The 18,629-nt window shown below is 38.1% G+C and overlaps 1 protein-coding gene across 8 annotated transcripts in view; it reads right to left on the reverse strand.

Moving 5' to 3' along the window:
* FBXW11 (F-box and WD repeat domain containing 11) overlaps positions 1-18,629 on the reverse strand; it is a 121,705-nt gene that overhangs the window by 85,269 nt on the left and 17,807 nt on the right. For 4 of the 8 annotated variants that reach the window (XR_006283123.1, XM_038412874.2, XM_038412875.2 and 1 more), the window contains one exon: positions 15,502-15,603. The exons of the other annotated variants lie outside the window; for them this stretch is intronic. Coding sequence is in view for 3 of the 4 variants with exons in the window: in XM_038412874.2 (XP_038268802.1) it covers positions 15,502-15,603 (102 nt within the window). In the remaining variant the exon portion in view is untranslated. The remainder of the gene's footprint in view (positions 1-15,501; positions 15,604-18,629) is intronic. 8 annotated transcript variants of the gene reach the window in all.

Below are 18,629 nucleotides of genomic sequence, written 5' to 3' on the forward strand. Positions count from 1 at the left end.
TTTGATGCATTCACTTGAGCTTAATGTCCTGCATGGTTCTTTGGATTCTGGTGATCTTACAGAAATATCCTTCTGGGATTTTATGCGTTTTTCACTCATCTCTTCAACAGATTGTTATATGCTGGAGACAGAGGGTATGATTTTCCCAATTGTGTGCACAACTGTGCATGCAATTACCACAATCATACACAAATGACAAGCTATTTGGATTTGGCTCATTGTCTCACTAGTTTTGTTCTTCAACTAGAATAGGCCTTCAAGTAATAGTTGCTGAACATCTTATAAAATCAGAGAAACTAAATCCATTGTTATTCATTAACAAATATTTTCTGCAATGAGTTCCATGAAATATTCTCAAAGGAAACCACTTAAAATAATTAAACCTTAATTTTCTATGATACAAGCAATATTTAGAATTTAACTTTTCTGTCCAATTAAAATTTCTGTTTAAAAACAGGGCCCCTAGCCCACCCCACATAGTGTTCTGATACTCTAAAGTTGTCAATTAGTATTAATTCTAGATGATCTATATAAATGCATTAACCTCCAACTTTAATCCCGCTACCATGACACAATCCTACAATTAAAGATTCCACAGCCACGTCAAAAGTAGGGAAGATCAGGTCCATTTCTTTAAACTTTACGTATTAGTCATCATTAATAAATCTGTGTGTTCAGTAGCCTAACCCAAGTGCAACACATAATTTTTTCCCCTCAACACAGAAATCATATTCCCTAAAAACACTTGTTAGATTATCTCCTTATTTATTAACTAAATACAAAGACCTTGATTTTAAAAGAGTAGAAACTTTTTCTTTCCTTTATTGGCTTAATTTTTACTCACTGTTTCCTCCTCTACAAGCACCTGACTAGATAAGGAATTCTTTAAAGGGCATTTCTCGGCAGACATGTTCTTCTATTATTTTTATTAGTAGGTCTGACTGCATTAACACGTTTTTCTAAAACTTGCAAACTTACAGCTAGAAAAACACTTAAGAAATCAAAAGGAAAAAACATGAATTTATATAAAGTATTTCTAAGATGCCTATCATGACAGCATCAAACAGTAATGGAATGTGTTGCTTTCAAAGTAACTGCAAAAAGAATATACATGTGAAACTCAATCATTTCCACTCCTCCCGAATATCTATTGAAAATTAAAAATTCTTCAACATGTTCTACAATGGGATTTTATTAACAGTGTACATTAATATCTTTTTCCTTTCACAGAGGCATGTCCTTTGCCCTGCCCCATAAAAAAAAAAAACAAGCTCCCCAGTCCTCCAGACTGGTATCACAGTGACTGGCCAAATCATGTCCACTAGCAGAAGGATCTAGTTACCTCTGCAAGAATTTTAATCCTTGCTATGGACTAAGTAAGCATACACTGGGATGGTAATAGAAGGAGAGCCTGTAAAGGCCACGGAGATACAAGATGGCCCAATGGAGAATTCCTAGATAGTCACTAGAAACAGGATGAGATGCAGATCACGGCCTCTCTTGCACCGAGAAACATATGTACTTGCATTAAGACTGAATGATCATGTCTGTCCAGGCTTCCAGGTGGATAACCGCAAGGGTCTGAATTGGCTTTTATTAGAAAGCAACTATTTTCCAAAGTGTGGATCATATCCCCATTTACACACTTCCCCTTTCCTCAGCCAGGGGAGGTTTAACATCTAACCACTTCTTAGGAAGACCACTAGGGCAGACTTTTATATAGACATTTTGGGATAAGAAATCACCCAAAAGATACAGCCCTGCCCTGAAATGCTTTCTCCTGAAGGCATATGGCAGAAATCAATGGAAGCTAAGATGGGCATGCACGGAAACTATAGACTCCTGTCCAGTGGCCACCAGGATAGTCTGGAGTGTTTCCATCTTGGATTTCAAGGTTTTGGGACATGCTTGTTCAGAAATGTGAGGTAATGAACTGCTCTACTGATCACTAGGGCACTAAAACAGGATGTGATACAGACTACAGCCTATCTTGTGCTGAGGAAACTCATCTATGAAGAATCTGAAGGTGGTGTGAAGGAAGCTGATGCACATCTGATCACTTCTGTGGGGTTTTATTTTTTTAGGATGGAGACAGGAACAAATTTATGTTAAGGATCCTGACCAATTCTATTAAATCTTTTTGGATTGTTTCTAAAACTCACTTGCCTGATGTGGCGAGAAGCCATTTCTTTTCCACGAGGAACAGGTTGTTCTCCCACTTTGTAGTGAAAACTTTGGGAGTCAGACTGTTTAGTCATGAAAGTACTCTGTCCAGAAAATTCACATCTGGAGCAAGCTTCCTCTGCTGTATCAGTTTTATCATACTTGGCTGATAGGTTTCGACAAAAGTTTGTTCAGCTGTCTCTGTTATATTCTATTAGGTTGAGAAAGATCTCTGAACTTACTGAAGGATTCTACCACCAGTTAGTCAAGCAGCTCCCCAAAGACCTCTCTGCTTTAATATACTTGATACAGCTAGGAGTTGAGTGCAGTTGCCTCCTTCCCAGGATCTTAATCACTCATACAGGATAGCGCTACATGGCAAGGCCTTCCCAAGAACTGCAGTGTATCCAGTGAGTTGAGAGAAACTTTGGAACAGACTACCTTTTAAGTCCTTTGAGTTTTCTTAGCTTTACAATGTAGGGCTTTCAAAAAAAGCATCTGTCCATCCAAGAATGGCCCCAGAACAGCAAGCTGACACTATTAATGCTTGTAGGGCCATCAAGGCTACTTCCTACCTTCTCCCAAATGAGCATTCCAGCCTTCTGTCATGCGTTCTTTTGGTAGGACATCTGCCAGTGTGTATGCAGGGTAATGTACGAGTCCAATTTCAAATCCTAAGGGAATTTCTTCTTTCTTTGTTTCATTGCCTTATCTTCCTGCTCCTTCTTGATTTCTCCTGTGGAAGTGATAGACCAGCAATAATCTTCTCGGGCAGAGCAGTCTAAAAATACACCTGCAAACATTCTGTTCTGCATTTCTTCCTTCTCTCATGACAGAGTTGTACTTCCTCTCAAGATAAGTACACATTTTTCCTAGTGCTTTTACTTTTGGTTTTCCTTTCTGTGATCTGCAAAGCAGTTTGTCACAAGAAGGCCGCAAAAGGACAATGATAACCTACTTCGGATTTTATAAATTGCACTCCCCCCTTTGGCTAATGCCTCAGTTTTAGTTATCCCAGTCACACTGTGGAATGCCAAGGTTGAAACAGCATTATACCAGTTTTCTCTGGCAACTGGCCCTGTAATTATTTCTACTATTCTGGGGTGCCTGAATATTCTTTTTCTGGATTTATAAAGGGAGAGAAATGCAAGATACACTAATTTTTCCTTAATGGAGTCGGAGGATTTAGGTGGGTAGTCCTTTAAATCTCTGGTGATCCGACCTCTTCATACACCAGAGAAAAAGATGCCTCTGGATTATTGGGGAGGATCTCAAAAACATGATACCACCACTGAATATGAGGCTAGATCAGATGGTAAGAATCTCCTTCTTCCAGTAAATCTTGATTCAGGCTGGGGAGGGTGTGAATTTGAGCGTCTGGCTGAGAGGATCCTAAGCAATACAGTGACTGGCACACTACTGGTTGAGAGTTGACAGACCTGAAAGGCCTCTTCCACACTAGCTGTCAAGTCTATTGGGCTAGTTTTGCTTTGTAATTTCTTCTTCTTTTGGGGGATGGGACAGGTTTTTGCTGGAACTGAGGACACAGATCTGCTGGAGCTGCAATCAATGGGAGTGGAGCTGCTTATGGTAGTTTGTGTTGCTTTTGAAGAACTACCCATGGATCACTGATCTGTGCTTGAGAAAGTAACTGGGGTACATTTTTCTGTAGAGGCTTCCGTCTTCAGATTCAGTGACATGCCCTTTCTAGGTTGAGAGAAGGTGAAAGCTCTGGGTCTTAGTAGAAAGAAAGTGGACAGAAGCTCATTCTATGAAAGGGGATAAGCTGGAGCAGATCTTTGGTTTATTTTTATTCTTCTGTTTGGCCTGGCACATTGAAAAATGGCTGGTGCAGAAGGGAGAAGTTCAGTGATGTTTCTCAGTAGGGAGTCAAAGAAACAGTCTTGCCCTAGGCACACAATTCTGCACAAAACAGCCCTACATGCAAATAGATGACAAAACAGCTAATTGGTAAATTGGTAAATAAATTTACTAAAAATTTTAAAGAATTCAAAGGCAGCAAAGAGGTCTATATCTGCACACTAACAGCTGCAAAGGCAGCGCAAACTGGAAGGCTGTTTAGAGGGAGACAGCTAAGTCCTTGACAGGACTGGTTTGGCTCTCAAAGCTGCAAGCAGGATGAAGATCCACTGAAAGGCCCTTCGTTCTGCCTGTGCAAGTGTTACTCTTTGTAAATTTACAACTACTTACATCAGGTGAGTTAGGTAGACTTTGTCAAGAAATTTACAAATTAGCAGTTTGACAGGCAACCAAAAACCCCACCACCTAACAAAGGCAATTGCAATTACCACCACTTGTAAGATGGCTGTACAGTGAAGACTACACATCATCTGGAAATGCTCATATTTATATATGAGCAACCTAGCCACATCTTATACCCCAGTGTGCTGTCTCTACCTGCTCCATCTGCATACCATAGAGGGTGATGAATGCAATCTGCTCCATTTGTTACAAATTAGGTGGGATTTTCAGCTGCCTAACGAGTTACTGACGCAGTCCCCTCAAATGGTCAAAATTTGGCCATTGTCCCAGTAAGGATATTTGTAAACTTAAAGAGCATTGGGGAAAACACCGAGATATAAAATGTATACAAGTGTTAATACAAAAGGCTTCCTAACTTTAAAACAAAAATCACAGAACAGCATCTCTGTTCTTTTGGTCAGGAAATATACTGAAAAGGATGCTTTAGTTCATGGTAAGATGCTAGGGCAGGAGGACAACTAGGTACATGGTAAGACAAGTAGAGCAAATAACCACTCTCCTCTACTTAAAAATAAACAGATTTATTTAATTAAAGTCCCAAGTGAAAAGAATCGCAAAATGTTTAAAGAATCACTGGAGGAAGTGCTTTGACAGCACTTAGTATGATCTACTGTCTGAAACCAAGAGCAAAGGAAGAATATGAGCTTGTTAGTCCTACCTTATACATTTGTTTATTAAATGAGTAAACAGAGAGCAGTAGTAAATGGCAATATACCAAATCCAGGGGAGTTGTCTAGTATTTTATCAGAGATCATTGAGAGATCCAAACTTATTTAACATCTTCAGCAACAATTTAAAAGATTGAATGCATGTTAATGAAATCTGTATTAAAAACATGAGGACACCAGAGGCCTACTAAAATCAGAAATACAGGTAAAAAGAAAGACAGAAAGAAAGAGGAGGTTCTGATCAGAATAAGATAAGGAAATCCAGATTTTCGGGCGGGGGGGGAAATCAACAGACAGGTACAGCTGGGAGTAAGAGAACCGGGAAGTAATAATGCTGAAGGACTGGGAAATACTGGACTAATTAGACATGATTTTGCAACCTGATCTATCCAAAAATAGGCCAAAGCAATTTGGGGCCATATAAACAAAGGCATGTCATAGGGCATGGAAGTAAATAGTTTCTATACACAACTCTGGTGATACTGCATCTTCATTACATTTAGTTCTGGTTCTCTCTGTCCCGGAAAGAGGCAGACAAATTAGATGGAGTTCAAAACAAAGGACTAAAAGGAACTGAGGCAGAAAGATTAAGAGAACTACTTAGATCTTGGCTAAACAATTATTATGGGATAGGGATATAGCCAATTTATTTGAAGAGTGTATACTCCAAGAAGGAAGATTTAAGTCAGTACAAGGGAGAAATTAGGAGAAATTCTGAATTTCAACTGAACATAAATAGATATCCTTATAGTGAGATATTAGACTGTTGAACACCCTCTCAAGAGGAATGATGGATGCACTATTGGGCAAAGCACTAGAAAATGTTCTAAAGACGCATGTATCATGTAATTCCACATGCTGTTCCTACAGTTTAACAACTACAATCATAAAATGGTTCTCATAGGAAGACCTGTGATTAAAATAAATTACGATTTCTGAGAAAACTGTAAATTATATTCACTAATTTGCTCCTTATTTCACCTAATGGACTGACAGCTATTATATAACAGTTGTCTCTGCTTCCTTGTGGAAGACCGACAAAGGCAGTGTTTCAAAGATTGGCTGGAAGGGCAATATGTCTGAAATCCAAGCCCTGTATAATCACTATAATCACCAAGACCTTAACTTTTTCCACACTGTTTTGGATAGGACAGCAAATGGAATAAAGCATAAAGCACTGCTATTGGACCAGCATTGTGAGAGGATATACGGAGCTACTGCCTCTTGTTCATGGAGTAGAACCTGTGAATCATGATGGACTGCTTGGATGTGAACAGGTGCATAACTGGGAGCTCAGAATTCCTAGGTTAGCAATTTAAAATGTCACTAGGGAAGGCTCAGGTAGTTCTACCTCCTGCCTACTTAATCATCTATAGAACTGATCTTTTTTTCCATGTGTACAAAAAATCTTTTAGCTCATTTGAGCAGGAAAACTGCTTTCTTGAGCAGACAAGAGGATTTGATGCCCTCATTCATTCAAAGATCATAAGGAAGGATTGCCCATTATCACCAAAAGATGGTGATGTTTCAAGTGATCTTTTAGGGAATGCCAGACAGATGGTCCAAGCTCCAGTGAATCTATATTCCAGGACGCCTCTTGCTAAAGCCAGCAGCCCTGCAGCATAAATTAAGACAAATGAGCTCCCCATTCAAACATGCAGGCCAGGTGTGACCAGATTAGAGTTAAAAGTCCTGACTTGAAAAGGTCCTTCGAAGATCTCAGGAGATAACTGCAGGTAAAATCAAATCTTGCTTTGTGAATGTAAAGAGGTCTGCAAAGATTTCTACTGCCCACTATAGTAAAGATCATCTGTGGACTTTGATCTATGTTAACTTTGCCTATACGCCTCAACAATTATTGGGAGTGGACCACATCCACCCTGACTGAATTGGCCCTGTCAAAACTGGTTCTCCACTTGTAAGGTAACTCCCTTCTCTTCATGTGTCAGTATGTTTATGCCTGCATCTGTAATTTTCACTCCATGCATCTGAAGAAGTGGGTTTTTTACCCATGAAAGCTTATGCCAAAATAAATCTGTCAGTCTTTAAGGTGCCACCGGACTCCTCGTTGTTTTTGGAGGTACAGACTAACACGGCTACCCCTCTGATACTTTCCCTTATATTGAGAGGCGTTAGATATATGTCCTGAGAGACAGCATCCATTCCAGAATTTCAGTCTCTCCATTCTAAATTTTAGTTTCCTGCAATATTTGTTCACTGACTTCAGGACCACAACTGCTCAATTCTGCCAGACTGCCTGGGAACCAAAAGAAAGATGAATAGGTCTCTTGGTAGCATTCCCTTTTCAAGACTGATGAATTTAAACCCATTTGGAAGTATTTATCTGGGAAGAGGGGAAAAATGGAACATGTTTGTTTTGTAGATCTTTGAAATTTTATGGGAAATGGCCAGCAAAGGCTATACATCTCCCATCTTACCAAAAAGGTGAAGGCACAGTTTCTGAATACCAGAAGAATCTGTTCCAGAAAGGCCCCAAGTCCTCTAAATGATGGAGGGCATTACCCACTGTTCTTGTTGCAAAATGGTTGTCTGTTGAAGCTGGGTCTGCCACCTGTCCTGGTCTACTGTCCTCAGGAACAGCACCTATGACCTGTGGAATTTTGAAACATAGCTTAGAAGGGCTGCTTACTTCTGTAAGATCTAAATTCTCCCCTGTTGCCTGGAAAATGGGACAGACCTTCATCTGCCACCTCAAAACACTACTTTGTCAAGGAGTTCCCTGGTAATCCTATCCTCAGCCTATTTAAAAAAACAAAACAAAAACAAAACAAAAAAAACCACATATATTCTACCTGGATGCATGCCTATCAGGTCCTAATCTCAGCGCTGTCTTCTGGCTGCTTCATTAACTGCTCTTGGTCTGGAAGTGAAACAGAGTCTAGGAATAAGTTGGATACAGAAGCAGCAGCTGAGAAAAAAACATCTAAAGCAGTAGTGCCTTCAGGTCTGATTCTTACTGATAGGTAGATGTTTAAATACTTTCCATCTAGGCTCAGATGGAAAACAGGTAGATGCAAGAGAGGCGCTATAGTCACAAAATCTAATAATCTGCCTTTTGAAGAAATAACTGCCTCTACCGAGGCAACAGCTACATCAACTTTAGGAGGGTCATGAAGCTTTGGTTTAGTTTTTGGCCTTCTAATTAAGATTTATATTTGAACATTCTAGTCAGATTTGATTACATCTTCCTGCTATCAATATTAAACAATGATAATCAGCATTTCAATATTAATTCTCACAAAACCCTAAAGATGTGTAAAATGAATGATAATTCTTACCTATCTGCTCGAGGCCATGGAGGAAATCATTAGCAGAATCAAAATTACTACTCACTAGTGCTTGGCTTCTAACTGCATATTCAATCCACCTGATTAAGTTTTTATTTAGATTTGGTTTGTTACTGCTACAAGACTGGTTCTTTATCAACTAGGATCAGAAGATGCCAGGATACGTAATAGTGAGTGATGACATGGATTGAACTTTATGTCCAATTCAATATCTAAACATGAAACTAACTGCCTCTGGCAGTTTTTAATAAGTTTTCCTTCAGTTGTCTGGATGGTCATAGAAACCTATTTCTTAAAACTGCACAACCACAAAAAAGCACTTCAGAAAAGGCGCACAAACTGAGCTGACACAGACCACCAATTATCACTTTCCAACTTGCGATATTAAGCATGGAAGGAGGGTTTGTAGGGAAGCAGCCTGTCTAATGACACCTTAAGGGACTGAGTCAAGAGGACTGGTTTCTGTTCCCCACCTACTACTAACTCACTGTATCTTTAGGCAAGCCACGTAACCTCTCTGTGCCTCAGCTGGTCTGCCTAAAATTGGCTTGATAACATATCTCTAGCTCAAAGGTATATTGTGAGAGTTAATGTTCATACAACTTTGTCAGCCACAAATGAAAGGCTCAGTATTTCATTTTTAACTGAAAGAATATTTGTTATGATTAATATATGAAAAGTTCCATTATTTGTACTGACATTTGGTGTTTGAATAATAGACCCAAATACCACATTATTATTTTGGGAAGCTATTTTTGTTATGAAAGAATACCAAAAGAGAGCTTAGGCAAGTGAATACTAAATTGCACTTTGTTGTTTAACAAAAAAGCAGACTCTCTCTACTTTGTTTTAAGAGTGATAGTGCTGAATCTTCACACTACTAAGTTTTCATTTGCTTTACAAAATACACTATATGTATTAAATACAAAAAGCCAAATTGCTCAGGGCAAGTAGGATGCTTTACCAGGAAAGTACCACCTTCTACAGAATTTAAGAATCCATTTAGCTTTCTAGACCTTACTACTGTGCAGAAAACGTCCAAATGTAAACTGAGTGTAAATCAATATAGTGCCATCTTCCTAGCAATACATCTAAATTTCTCAATTACCCCTGCAGCTGCTCCTAACTTGCTAATGGGCCTTGCCAGTGTTCATGGATATTCAGAACCCCCTTCGACAGCAATGAAACTAACAAGAACTGAGTCAGTTTTATTCTGCTGCTGCTTGGGAAAGCTTTAATAGCAGAGAACATAAAACTGATCTGATATGGCAAACCAATGCTTCATCTAGCCTGTCTCTGACATTGGCCAGTCTCAGAGCTTTAGGGGGAGTATACAAAACAAAGCAATTTTGGGGAGTCTTCCACCAGTCTTCCCCTCCTGACTTTGGCAGTCAGAGGCTTAGAGTCGCCACAAACATGGAATTACATCCCTGACCATCGTGGCTAATTGCCATTGACAGACCTACCCTCTATGTACTATAGTTCTTTTTTGAACCCAACTATAATTTTGGCCATCACAACATCCCATGGTAACGAGTCCCAAAGACTGTACGGCAATTAATGGTAAGGCAGACAATTAACCCACTGTCAGGGGGGAAAACCCAAAAAATAAGGTATGGGGAGGGATACTGTATTGGAGATCCCCTGTTGGAAGGGATAAAATACTGGAGACACTGGAGGCTGATATAAAAGTTGGAGCACCTTAGCAGGATCCACACTGAGTCCCCAGATAAGATACTACCATCCTCCCCTTTCTGGAATATTGGAGAGGCAAGCTGGCTTTTCACATGGGCACTGGCCCCCCTTGGATTCTTTATCTGTTCATGGCTAGTAAGTTTAGCCCTCTGAAGCATCTGTTTAAGTTTCCAAACCTTGTGTTGGCTGCACAGTGAGCATAGGAGTTGGAAGGAATACTGATTGAATAGTTAAGTACTTTTTGTGTTATTTGACCACCTCTTGCTAATCTACAAATATATTTCTTGAAATTTGAATACTTGTGATGTCTTGCTGCTGTTGTACTAGCCCTTGTAAAGTCAGATTTTAAAATAATGAAATAGAAAACTGAGTTACAATTAAATATAGTACACAATATTTTACCCTTTACAATGCAGGAGCATGGCTTTCGAGAAGCATGGCATCAACTTTTTCTCTCCCTGTCTAGGAGGCATCAGGTAAAATTTTCAAGACTAAGATAAATTCCCAAAATTCTGGATGTTCTTACATTAACTACTATGTTATAAAACCAGAAATAGAACTAGCGGCTCAACACAAGTAGGTCAAGTTTACTGATCTCTCATTTAGGTCCTGGATACTGCAATCAGATCCATGCCAGAGGAACAACTGAAGTCCATGGTTTTTTGCACAGGTGCAAGGGTCCACCTGTGTGGATTCAATTCCAGGGTAACACCTCTAGATGGTAAACATTTTGGGTGCACGGACAGTCTATTTTAAGCTTGTAAAGTGGCCAAGAAAATGGGGCCCCAATATTTATAACGAACAAGCAAGTACTTACATAAGGCATTTCTATTATACTCATCTTAATAATAAGCGCCAGATGACAATATTTCACTTAGTAAATGTGACTGAGAATCTCTAAATGATTTTAAATGTATTGAGCAATAGAGTAGCATGGTACAGAATTCAGCTTGCAGAAATGCAAAATAATCCATGTTGGCAAAAAATAATTTTTTTCCATATACACTGATCGATTCAACTTGGAAAATCCACAATGACATACTGAAGATGCTTGACTAGCATGCCACAGCAATTAAAAACAATACATTTGCCTGCATGAAAAAAGCATAGCAAATAGAGGGGAACAATGGTCAGCTCTCATTTGGATAATAATATCCCGTTCACTGGCTTCAGAGGACTTTTGGTCAAATCCTATGGCTGGATTTGAAGAGGGTTTGGTTAATTTTATGAATGCTAATGACATTTCTCATTATGCAAACTAAGGTCAGAGTAAATCTAATCTCAGGATTAATTTTTTAAGCTGATCATACTTTACTCTTGAAGCGTTATACAATTCGAAAAGGTCAGATTCAACGAGGGCTCACTGAAGTCATTCTTCAATCACAAGCCGCTGAGTATTCACTTCTTCCTCATTCTGGTCTATTCTCTCATCAGTGCAGGAGGTTTTTGTGCACATAATACAAATAGGAGTTACCTACGTAACTTTTAAATTCTCCTTCTGAAACTGCAGATAGTCACTGCCCTACTATTATTTGTCCTGTAGGGACACGAAGCATGGCTAGTGCATATACTCCAATTCTTTTTTACCTGAACACTGATTTTTAAAACAACATAGACATCTAGCCTAGAAAAACTGAAGGACAATCAATGTGTCAGCTACATAAGAATGAAGAAAAAAAAGTCAGTTTCACTTTCAGATTCCCAGTGTGGCAGTATTTGGGTTGCAGACATCAGAGGGTAATTACTTCCTTAAAAACAAAATGTCTTTTTTTTGGGATGCATACCACTTGTTGATTTTGTAAAAGCTGGTTTTTCCAGAAATTTGTTGGTTTGAGTCAAATATGAATTGTCAGTGATCCTTAAACAGGACCCTGCCAAATCTTATGCCATTTACAGACCCCACGAAATTATACCACACACTTTCTACACCAACTGTCAAAAGAGTTTATCCAGAACAGAGAGATACCGAGTAAATGCTCAAGCTCACAAGTTGCAACATACAGGACTAATGCCAGGGAGGAATTTCTACAGAGTAGATCTCCAGAGTTGAAACAGGAATCATACACTGTAAAAACATTTCTATCCCTGCATACAGTACTGAACCCACTCTGGCCAACTGCACAATAATCCCATCAGTGGAGATGGAATCTGAACATTCAGACATTATTGGATCTTATTAATGCCATCCGCTAAAACTAACGGATACTTAATACAGCCTGTGTATGTTGCGCTCTGACACTAACATTTCACTGCAGTTACATGTAATGACTATTTGACATGGCAGCTAAAATTAAAACAAACTCAGATGAGAGCTCACAAATATTAAGTATCACAAATTGAGAAAATGTTTAAGGGATTCATGATGTATGTCCAGACATCACAGATTCACTAGCTAGTATCTTGCATACTTATAACATGTCACATCAATGATATCGCACAGATTTCCAGATTCCAATGTGATAATCAATATACAGTATATTTCTTAACGTGCTCCTTTAGTGGTGAACTATAGCATAAAAAGAAACATGGCCAAAGTGAGTGCCCAATATAATGAATATACTGCACACAAGCTAATAGAAATTTAAACTAGAGGAGAATGTGTATCTGTAGAATTTATAGAGCACCATACCATCTAGATGTCAGATGACACTACAAAATGTTATCTAGTAATAGCTGGTTTCAGAGTAGCAGCCGTGTTAGTCTGTATTCGCAAAAAGAAAAGGAGGACTTGTGGCACCTTAGAAACTAAAATTTATTTGAGCATAAGCTTTCGTGAGCTACAGCTCACTTCATCAGATGCATTTGGTTGAAAATACAGTGGGGAGATTTATATCTGTGTGTGTATATATAAATCTCTCCACTGTATTTTCCACCAAATGCATTCGATGAAGTGAGCTGTAGCTCACGAAAGCTTATGCTCAAATAAATTTCTTAGTCTCTAAGGTGCCACAAGTACTCCTTTTCTTTTTCCTAGTAATAGCTCTGATTTTGTATCTCTTTTGTATTTTCACTAGTAATGATATCCACTGGACATCTCATATGTATTCTTGTATTAATATTGTGAATCGCTTTAATAAAAATTCAATTATGGGCAACACCACTTGGCTATGTTGATTTTTTGAACATACTGATTGATGACTGAAGTGTCTGAAGAGCTGATTACAAAGAGGTTGCGATAGCTTTGAAGCTATTTGAGATTCAATGGTAAAGGATGCCTCGCAGGATCTGAACCTTAAGTCTGCTACGAGTGAATGGGTGTAAACCCTGTGTGAAATAACATGCAATTTGAACTTATCAGCTAGGTTGGGCTGTATTTCTGAACGTTTACTTCTGCACCATGTGGGGATCCTTCAATAGTTTCTCCTTGAGATCTGAAGCCCAGCAAACTGATATCTTAAAGGGTCCAGTAAGGTAAGTGTTGCTTTAGACAACCTTCCCATTCTGAAACCCAAACTTCTCAAAGTGGGTCACGAGGGTGGCTGAGAGTTGTGATATCAAAAGGCCTCTCAGAAGCTGGTGAACTAAGGGAAGAGGAGCAGCTCTACCAACTATGAGGAATACTATTTAAAGGTGGTACACAGGCAGCTGCCTCAGCCCCACTGCTCAAAGCAGTCAACCACTTCCTAAACTTATTCACTACCACCTTCTAACAAGCCTTAAAACAACAGTACTAGGCCACAGAACCCACCACTACTTTGCACCACCCAGCAGATTTCATCTCCCTCACCATTGCCTTCCAGCCCCTTCAAAAAACCAACCATGATTTCTTTCTGGGAACCAAATTCCACAATACTTCACAGCCACAACGGATTGTGGGTGTAACTAAAGGACTGTGGTCATGACAAAAACCTGCAGCTGATTTTGGAGTCCCACATGGAAAAACTGAGAACCCCTGCTGTTAAACTCTCATTTTATATAACAGTACAAAAAATATTTCCTCCTACTTCAGGATGTGTCATGGGTATGGGATAAGGTGGAGACTGGCTTGTATTAAAGCCAAATCATGAATACAATAACTCAAGCACCATAACACTATGGACTGGAATTTCCATTTCAGGCAACCTATGGTTAAGTTTTACAATGTTAATCCATCTTGGATTATGCTATCCAACCCTAGACACGTAGCAGGGAAGAAATTCTCTTAATTCTCTTACTTTTACATTGGGTTTATTAGCAGTGCTTTCAAACACAAGTCTTCTGAAAAAGTAATACTTGAGTTTTCCTATTATTGTTTACATTTGTGTTGAGATAGAAGCATTCTGAAACTTCAAAATGAGAACCTCAAATCTACCAGAACTAAAAAAAAAGATGGTTTATTGAAATAAGAGGTCATTTTCAGAAAGATTCTTATTTCATTGAAGGGTGTTCACTTAAATTCAAAACAGAATCTGAACTGCTAAGACTTCTATTCACAAAAACAATTCCTTACGTTCTTAAATTCCTGTGCACATGAAACGGGTTGCACCACTGAACTCTGCTCTTGTTTAATATTTTAAAAATACAGATAGAGGAGAGATGCTGATAGTATATATTTGCACTATTAAACATGTTATGTATTAGTGTATAGTACTTAAGAAAATATTATAGAAATTACTACATATGCTCTGTATTTCTTTTCAAAGTTATGTTTCTTGTGGATTCAAAACATTTCACTCGTACCAAAAATACAAACTACCTTTTTTTTAATTTGCTATTTTGTAAACTTGCTCTGCCCAAACAAACAGAAATTCTCCCCTCATCCAGTCACTGCCTATAAATTAGGCAGGATTGATTTACACAATTTACTAGAAATGAAGAGCAAAGGAATTTAAGATTTATTGGTCTTGCATTTATAGGAGCTCCCATCTTTACCATATTATCTTTTTTTAAATCAAGAACTATATAAATAAATAAGTCAAAACAACTCTAGGACTGTCTGCTAACAAAACTATTCTGTATTCAAACATGCACAATAATGGTAACTTAATGATGTAACCAGGACCACACTAATAAAAATCTCTTCCTCTATATGAAAAATCAAAAATTGTATCATAGGCCATTTAGGACATAAGTAGTTTTTAAAATAATTGGCAAAGCTCATTAAAACAAGTTTTTAAACCAAAAATGAAAAAGCAAAAGGTAACAGGCAACATGCACAACTATACTATTTGTATCACAACTTCAAGCAACAAACAAAAGCTTACCACCCCCGCCCCCCGAAAAAATAATCAAGTTCACACAGAGTTCTCTTGATTCCTACAAAAAGTTAAGTAGAAGATTTCAGAGAAGGATGCACAAAAAACGTTTAGCAGACTTAACAATTTGATTAAACAGAGCCCGGAAGGAGTTTAACAATGTTCACAGTATACGCATAACACATTTACAACAAGAAAGAAGAAAGGCACCTGGAGACATCTGACACTGGGCATGCTCTGCAGGCATCTCAGTGCGCACATGCTCTCTACCAGGTTGGAGCAGCCTAGCCACAAAGACCTTGGCACAGAACACTGCAGGGTGACAAAAAGGAAGGAAGAGAAGAAGCAGTTAGATGCCACAACAAATCACTTAATGCAGGCAACTCATTAGTATGTTAAAGTGGATACGTATTTGTTTACTTCTATGTTAATCAACGATTAGGGGCCAATAGCAAAACTACTGAAGATTCTTTTAAAATATGTTATCCCTCTGTCACATAAAGCCTAACAAGTTGATTTACCCAATGCTCACTCCTAGCACCTACTCGAATATTATAGCCTACGATACACAGTACCAGAATTGTCACAATTCATTTTCAACATATTCTGCTCTTGAATTAGTTCAGAATCTTGCATTCAAGCATTGTTACGGTCAGAAAAGTGACTACATAAAAGTGGCACCTTCTTAATCTGCTTCATGTGTGTACTCAATCATACTTGCTTTAGTATAAATTTTTATGAATTCTTTTTAAATTTTGCATTGTCCTAGGACACAGAACAATGGGCTTGTCTTCACTAGAAAAGGAGGAGTCATTAAAATACAAACTTGAGGCACTGGATTAAACTAACATGTATTACACAAGACTTAAATCAGACTTTAGGTCTACCCATGTGATTATGTCAAACACGACTTGCCCCTGTTTAGACTGGACTGCAAAATCTCCTTTAAACATCATGTTAGTTAATACAACCACTCAAGGTCACGGTCTAATTTGACCACATTTTCTAATAAAAAGAAGCCCAAGAAAAGAGCTGAATTTTATTCTTCCTCAAATATAATTTTTTTTAAACAAAAGTATAAACTGCAGAGCAAAATTCTGCTCTCAGTTATACATGTGCTGCTACTCATTGAATGAATTACTGAGAAAAAAATAGTGTTCCACCATAGGCATAAGTGAGGGAAGATTACTGGTAATGACAAGCCAGAAAGAATGAGCTCAGCTACCAGATTCCAAGTTGATGACACTGGTGGTTAGAAAAGAGACTTTTTATTGCAAACTGGGGCAACATGTGATGTGGAAGTCACACAAAACTTTGGAATCTCATTATGCCATATTTCAGAGAGTCAATTTTCAGGATTTACCAGTACACTTAAGATACAGAAAAAGTAATCAAAAGGATTCAGTTATTCACTACTGAGCAGCAGGTAAACCCAACTCTAAGATTGGCACAGTCCTAATTTTCAATGGCTTTTCACATTCACAGGTGCCCTATTTAGCTTCTATTATAAACACCAAGTCACATTCATTTAAAAACTTGCCAAATTAGTTTGTATATCGAAGTTAAAGCAGCCCATTATGGAGCCACAGATGAAAACCTTTGAAAAGCAGTTATTGTGCCAATATTCAGAAGGGGTATCCAGAGCAAGAGAGGTTAAAACCATATTTTCTTATAAGTTCCCTTATGTTTTTTCATTCAAAATTAAAATTCTTTACACTGTGCTAAAAAATAAAAGTTATAAAGGCCAAAAATTCCATGATTATGGCCAACCTCAGAACTTACTCAAATTTTCTCTTCTACTCTGTGAGCCTGAATGTATTTGGGCTGTGCCTGAAAAGATATGACTGAGTAGATGCATACATCTCATTTACAGATGTAAAACTACAAGTGTTACTACTCCAAAGGCGGCAAAATAATTTTGCTTCCAATACTCAAGCATAATCATATAAATTTGTATTAGTTTTTGGAAAGTTCATATTTAAAATTTGAAAAGAAAAAAAGTGATTTTCACTTACTTACCTACCGAATTTCAAGTCTGGAAACCTATGTACCCCCACCTAAAGCTTCACTTCCCAAACTGTTTTAAGCGATTCATTGACTATAGTAGGGGAAGCTCAAAATCCTAATCTCAGAAAAATATTGGCAAGTGAGTTAAAATTTTCAAAAATAATTTAGAATAAAAATGTGTGATCTTTAAATCTAAACATTCATTCTAATAAAGATGTAGGGTATTAAACTTAACACAAAATTTGCAGCTCACCTGAAACTCCACTCTCTGGTTTAGTGGCTTCTCAAAAAATTCTCAGGTAGCGTGGTGAACTGCACACAACCACAGTTGGCCCATGTCAGCTGGCTCAGGCTGCAGGACTATGTAAGTGCAATGTAGACATTCAGGTTCGGTCTGGAGCTCAGGCCGTCTCCACTCTTGGGAGTCTCAGAGCCTGAGAATCTACACTGCAATTTTATAGCCCCTCAGGGCAAACCCCATGAACCTGAGTTAGCTGATCTGAGCCCTGAGACTCAGTGGAATAGGTTTTTTAATCACAGTGTGGACATATTTAGTGGTTTATATATCTGATCCTATATGAGGGAAAAAATTTAATTCCAAAACTGATTTTTGGCATATACATCCATATATACTTTAATGTCATGAAGCTTGTCACTGTATGTTAGTGACTGAAGCAAGTTCATAAACATCTCAGGTATAGTACAAAGTTTTAAAAAATTTTGGACACTTTAGTCTCAATTTGAAGAAAGTCAGTCCAGTTTCTAGATCAGTTACTACATTTGTGTTTGCAAAATGCTCTAATTAAATGACTGAAAGAGTATGAAGTTTTGGAGAGCCACATGCAATTGATAAACTTTCAAGTTAGTTAAACCATTCGGCAGAAACATTTTTTATTTTCATGCCAAGTTTAAGTTTAAACAAAGACCCTTGGCTATAGCACTATTATGCTTTACTAAACGAGACAGTTTCAAATAGTGCACCTAAGATTTCACAATAAAACAGGAAAATACAAGTGAAATATTTATGCACTTCAGTACAAAGAACAAAAAAGTGTCATTTTTTAATCTGGTGTAATGACCCACTGTCTACAACTGGAGGCACAGAAGACCTATCACAGTCAATGTAATGAACATGAAGTTGTTTTACCTTTTGCTTTCTAGTAAGAATTTGGATCTAAGCTGGTAGTTTCCACATTTTAGCCCAACAGGACCTTAGATAGCTGTGATGATCTAAAACTGATGATCTCAAACCGAAATGGAGAAAGGGAGGACTGAAGAGAAAGATGCATAACGGACAGTAAAAGTGAATTTGGTGGCATTTTCTCAGACCA

This window comes from Dermochelys coriacea, chromosome 8, assembly GCF_009764565.3.
Source record: "Dermochelys coriacea isolate rDerCor1 chromosome 8, rDerCor1.pri.v4, whole genome shotgun sequence".
Taxonomy (NCBI): domain Eukaryota; kingdom Metazoa; phylum Chordata; order Testudines; family Dermochelyidae; genus Dermochelys; species Dermochelys coriacea.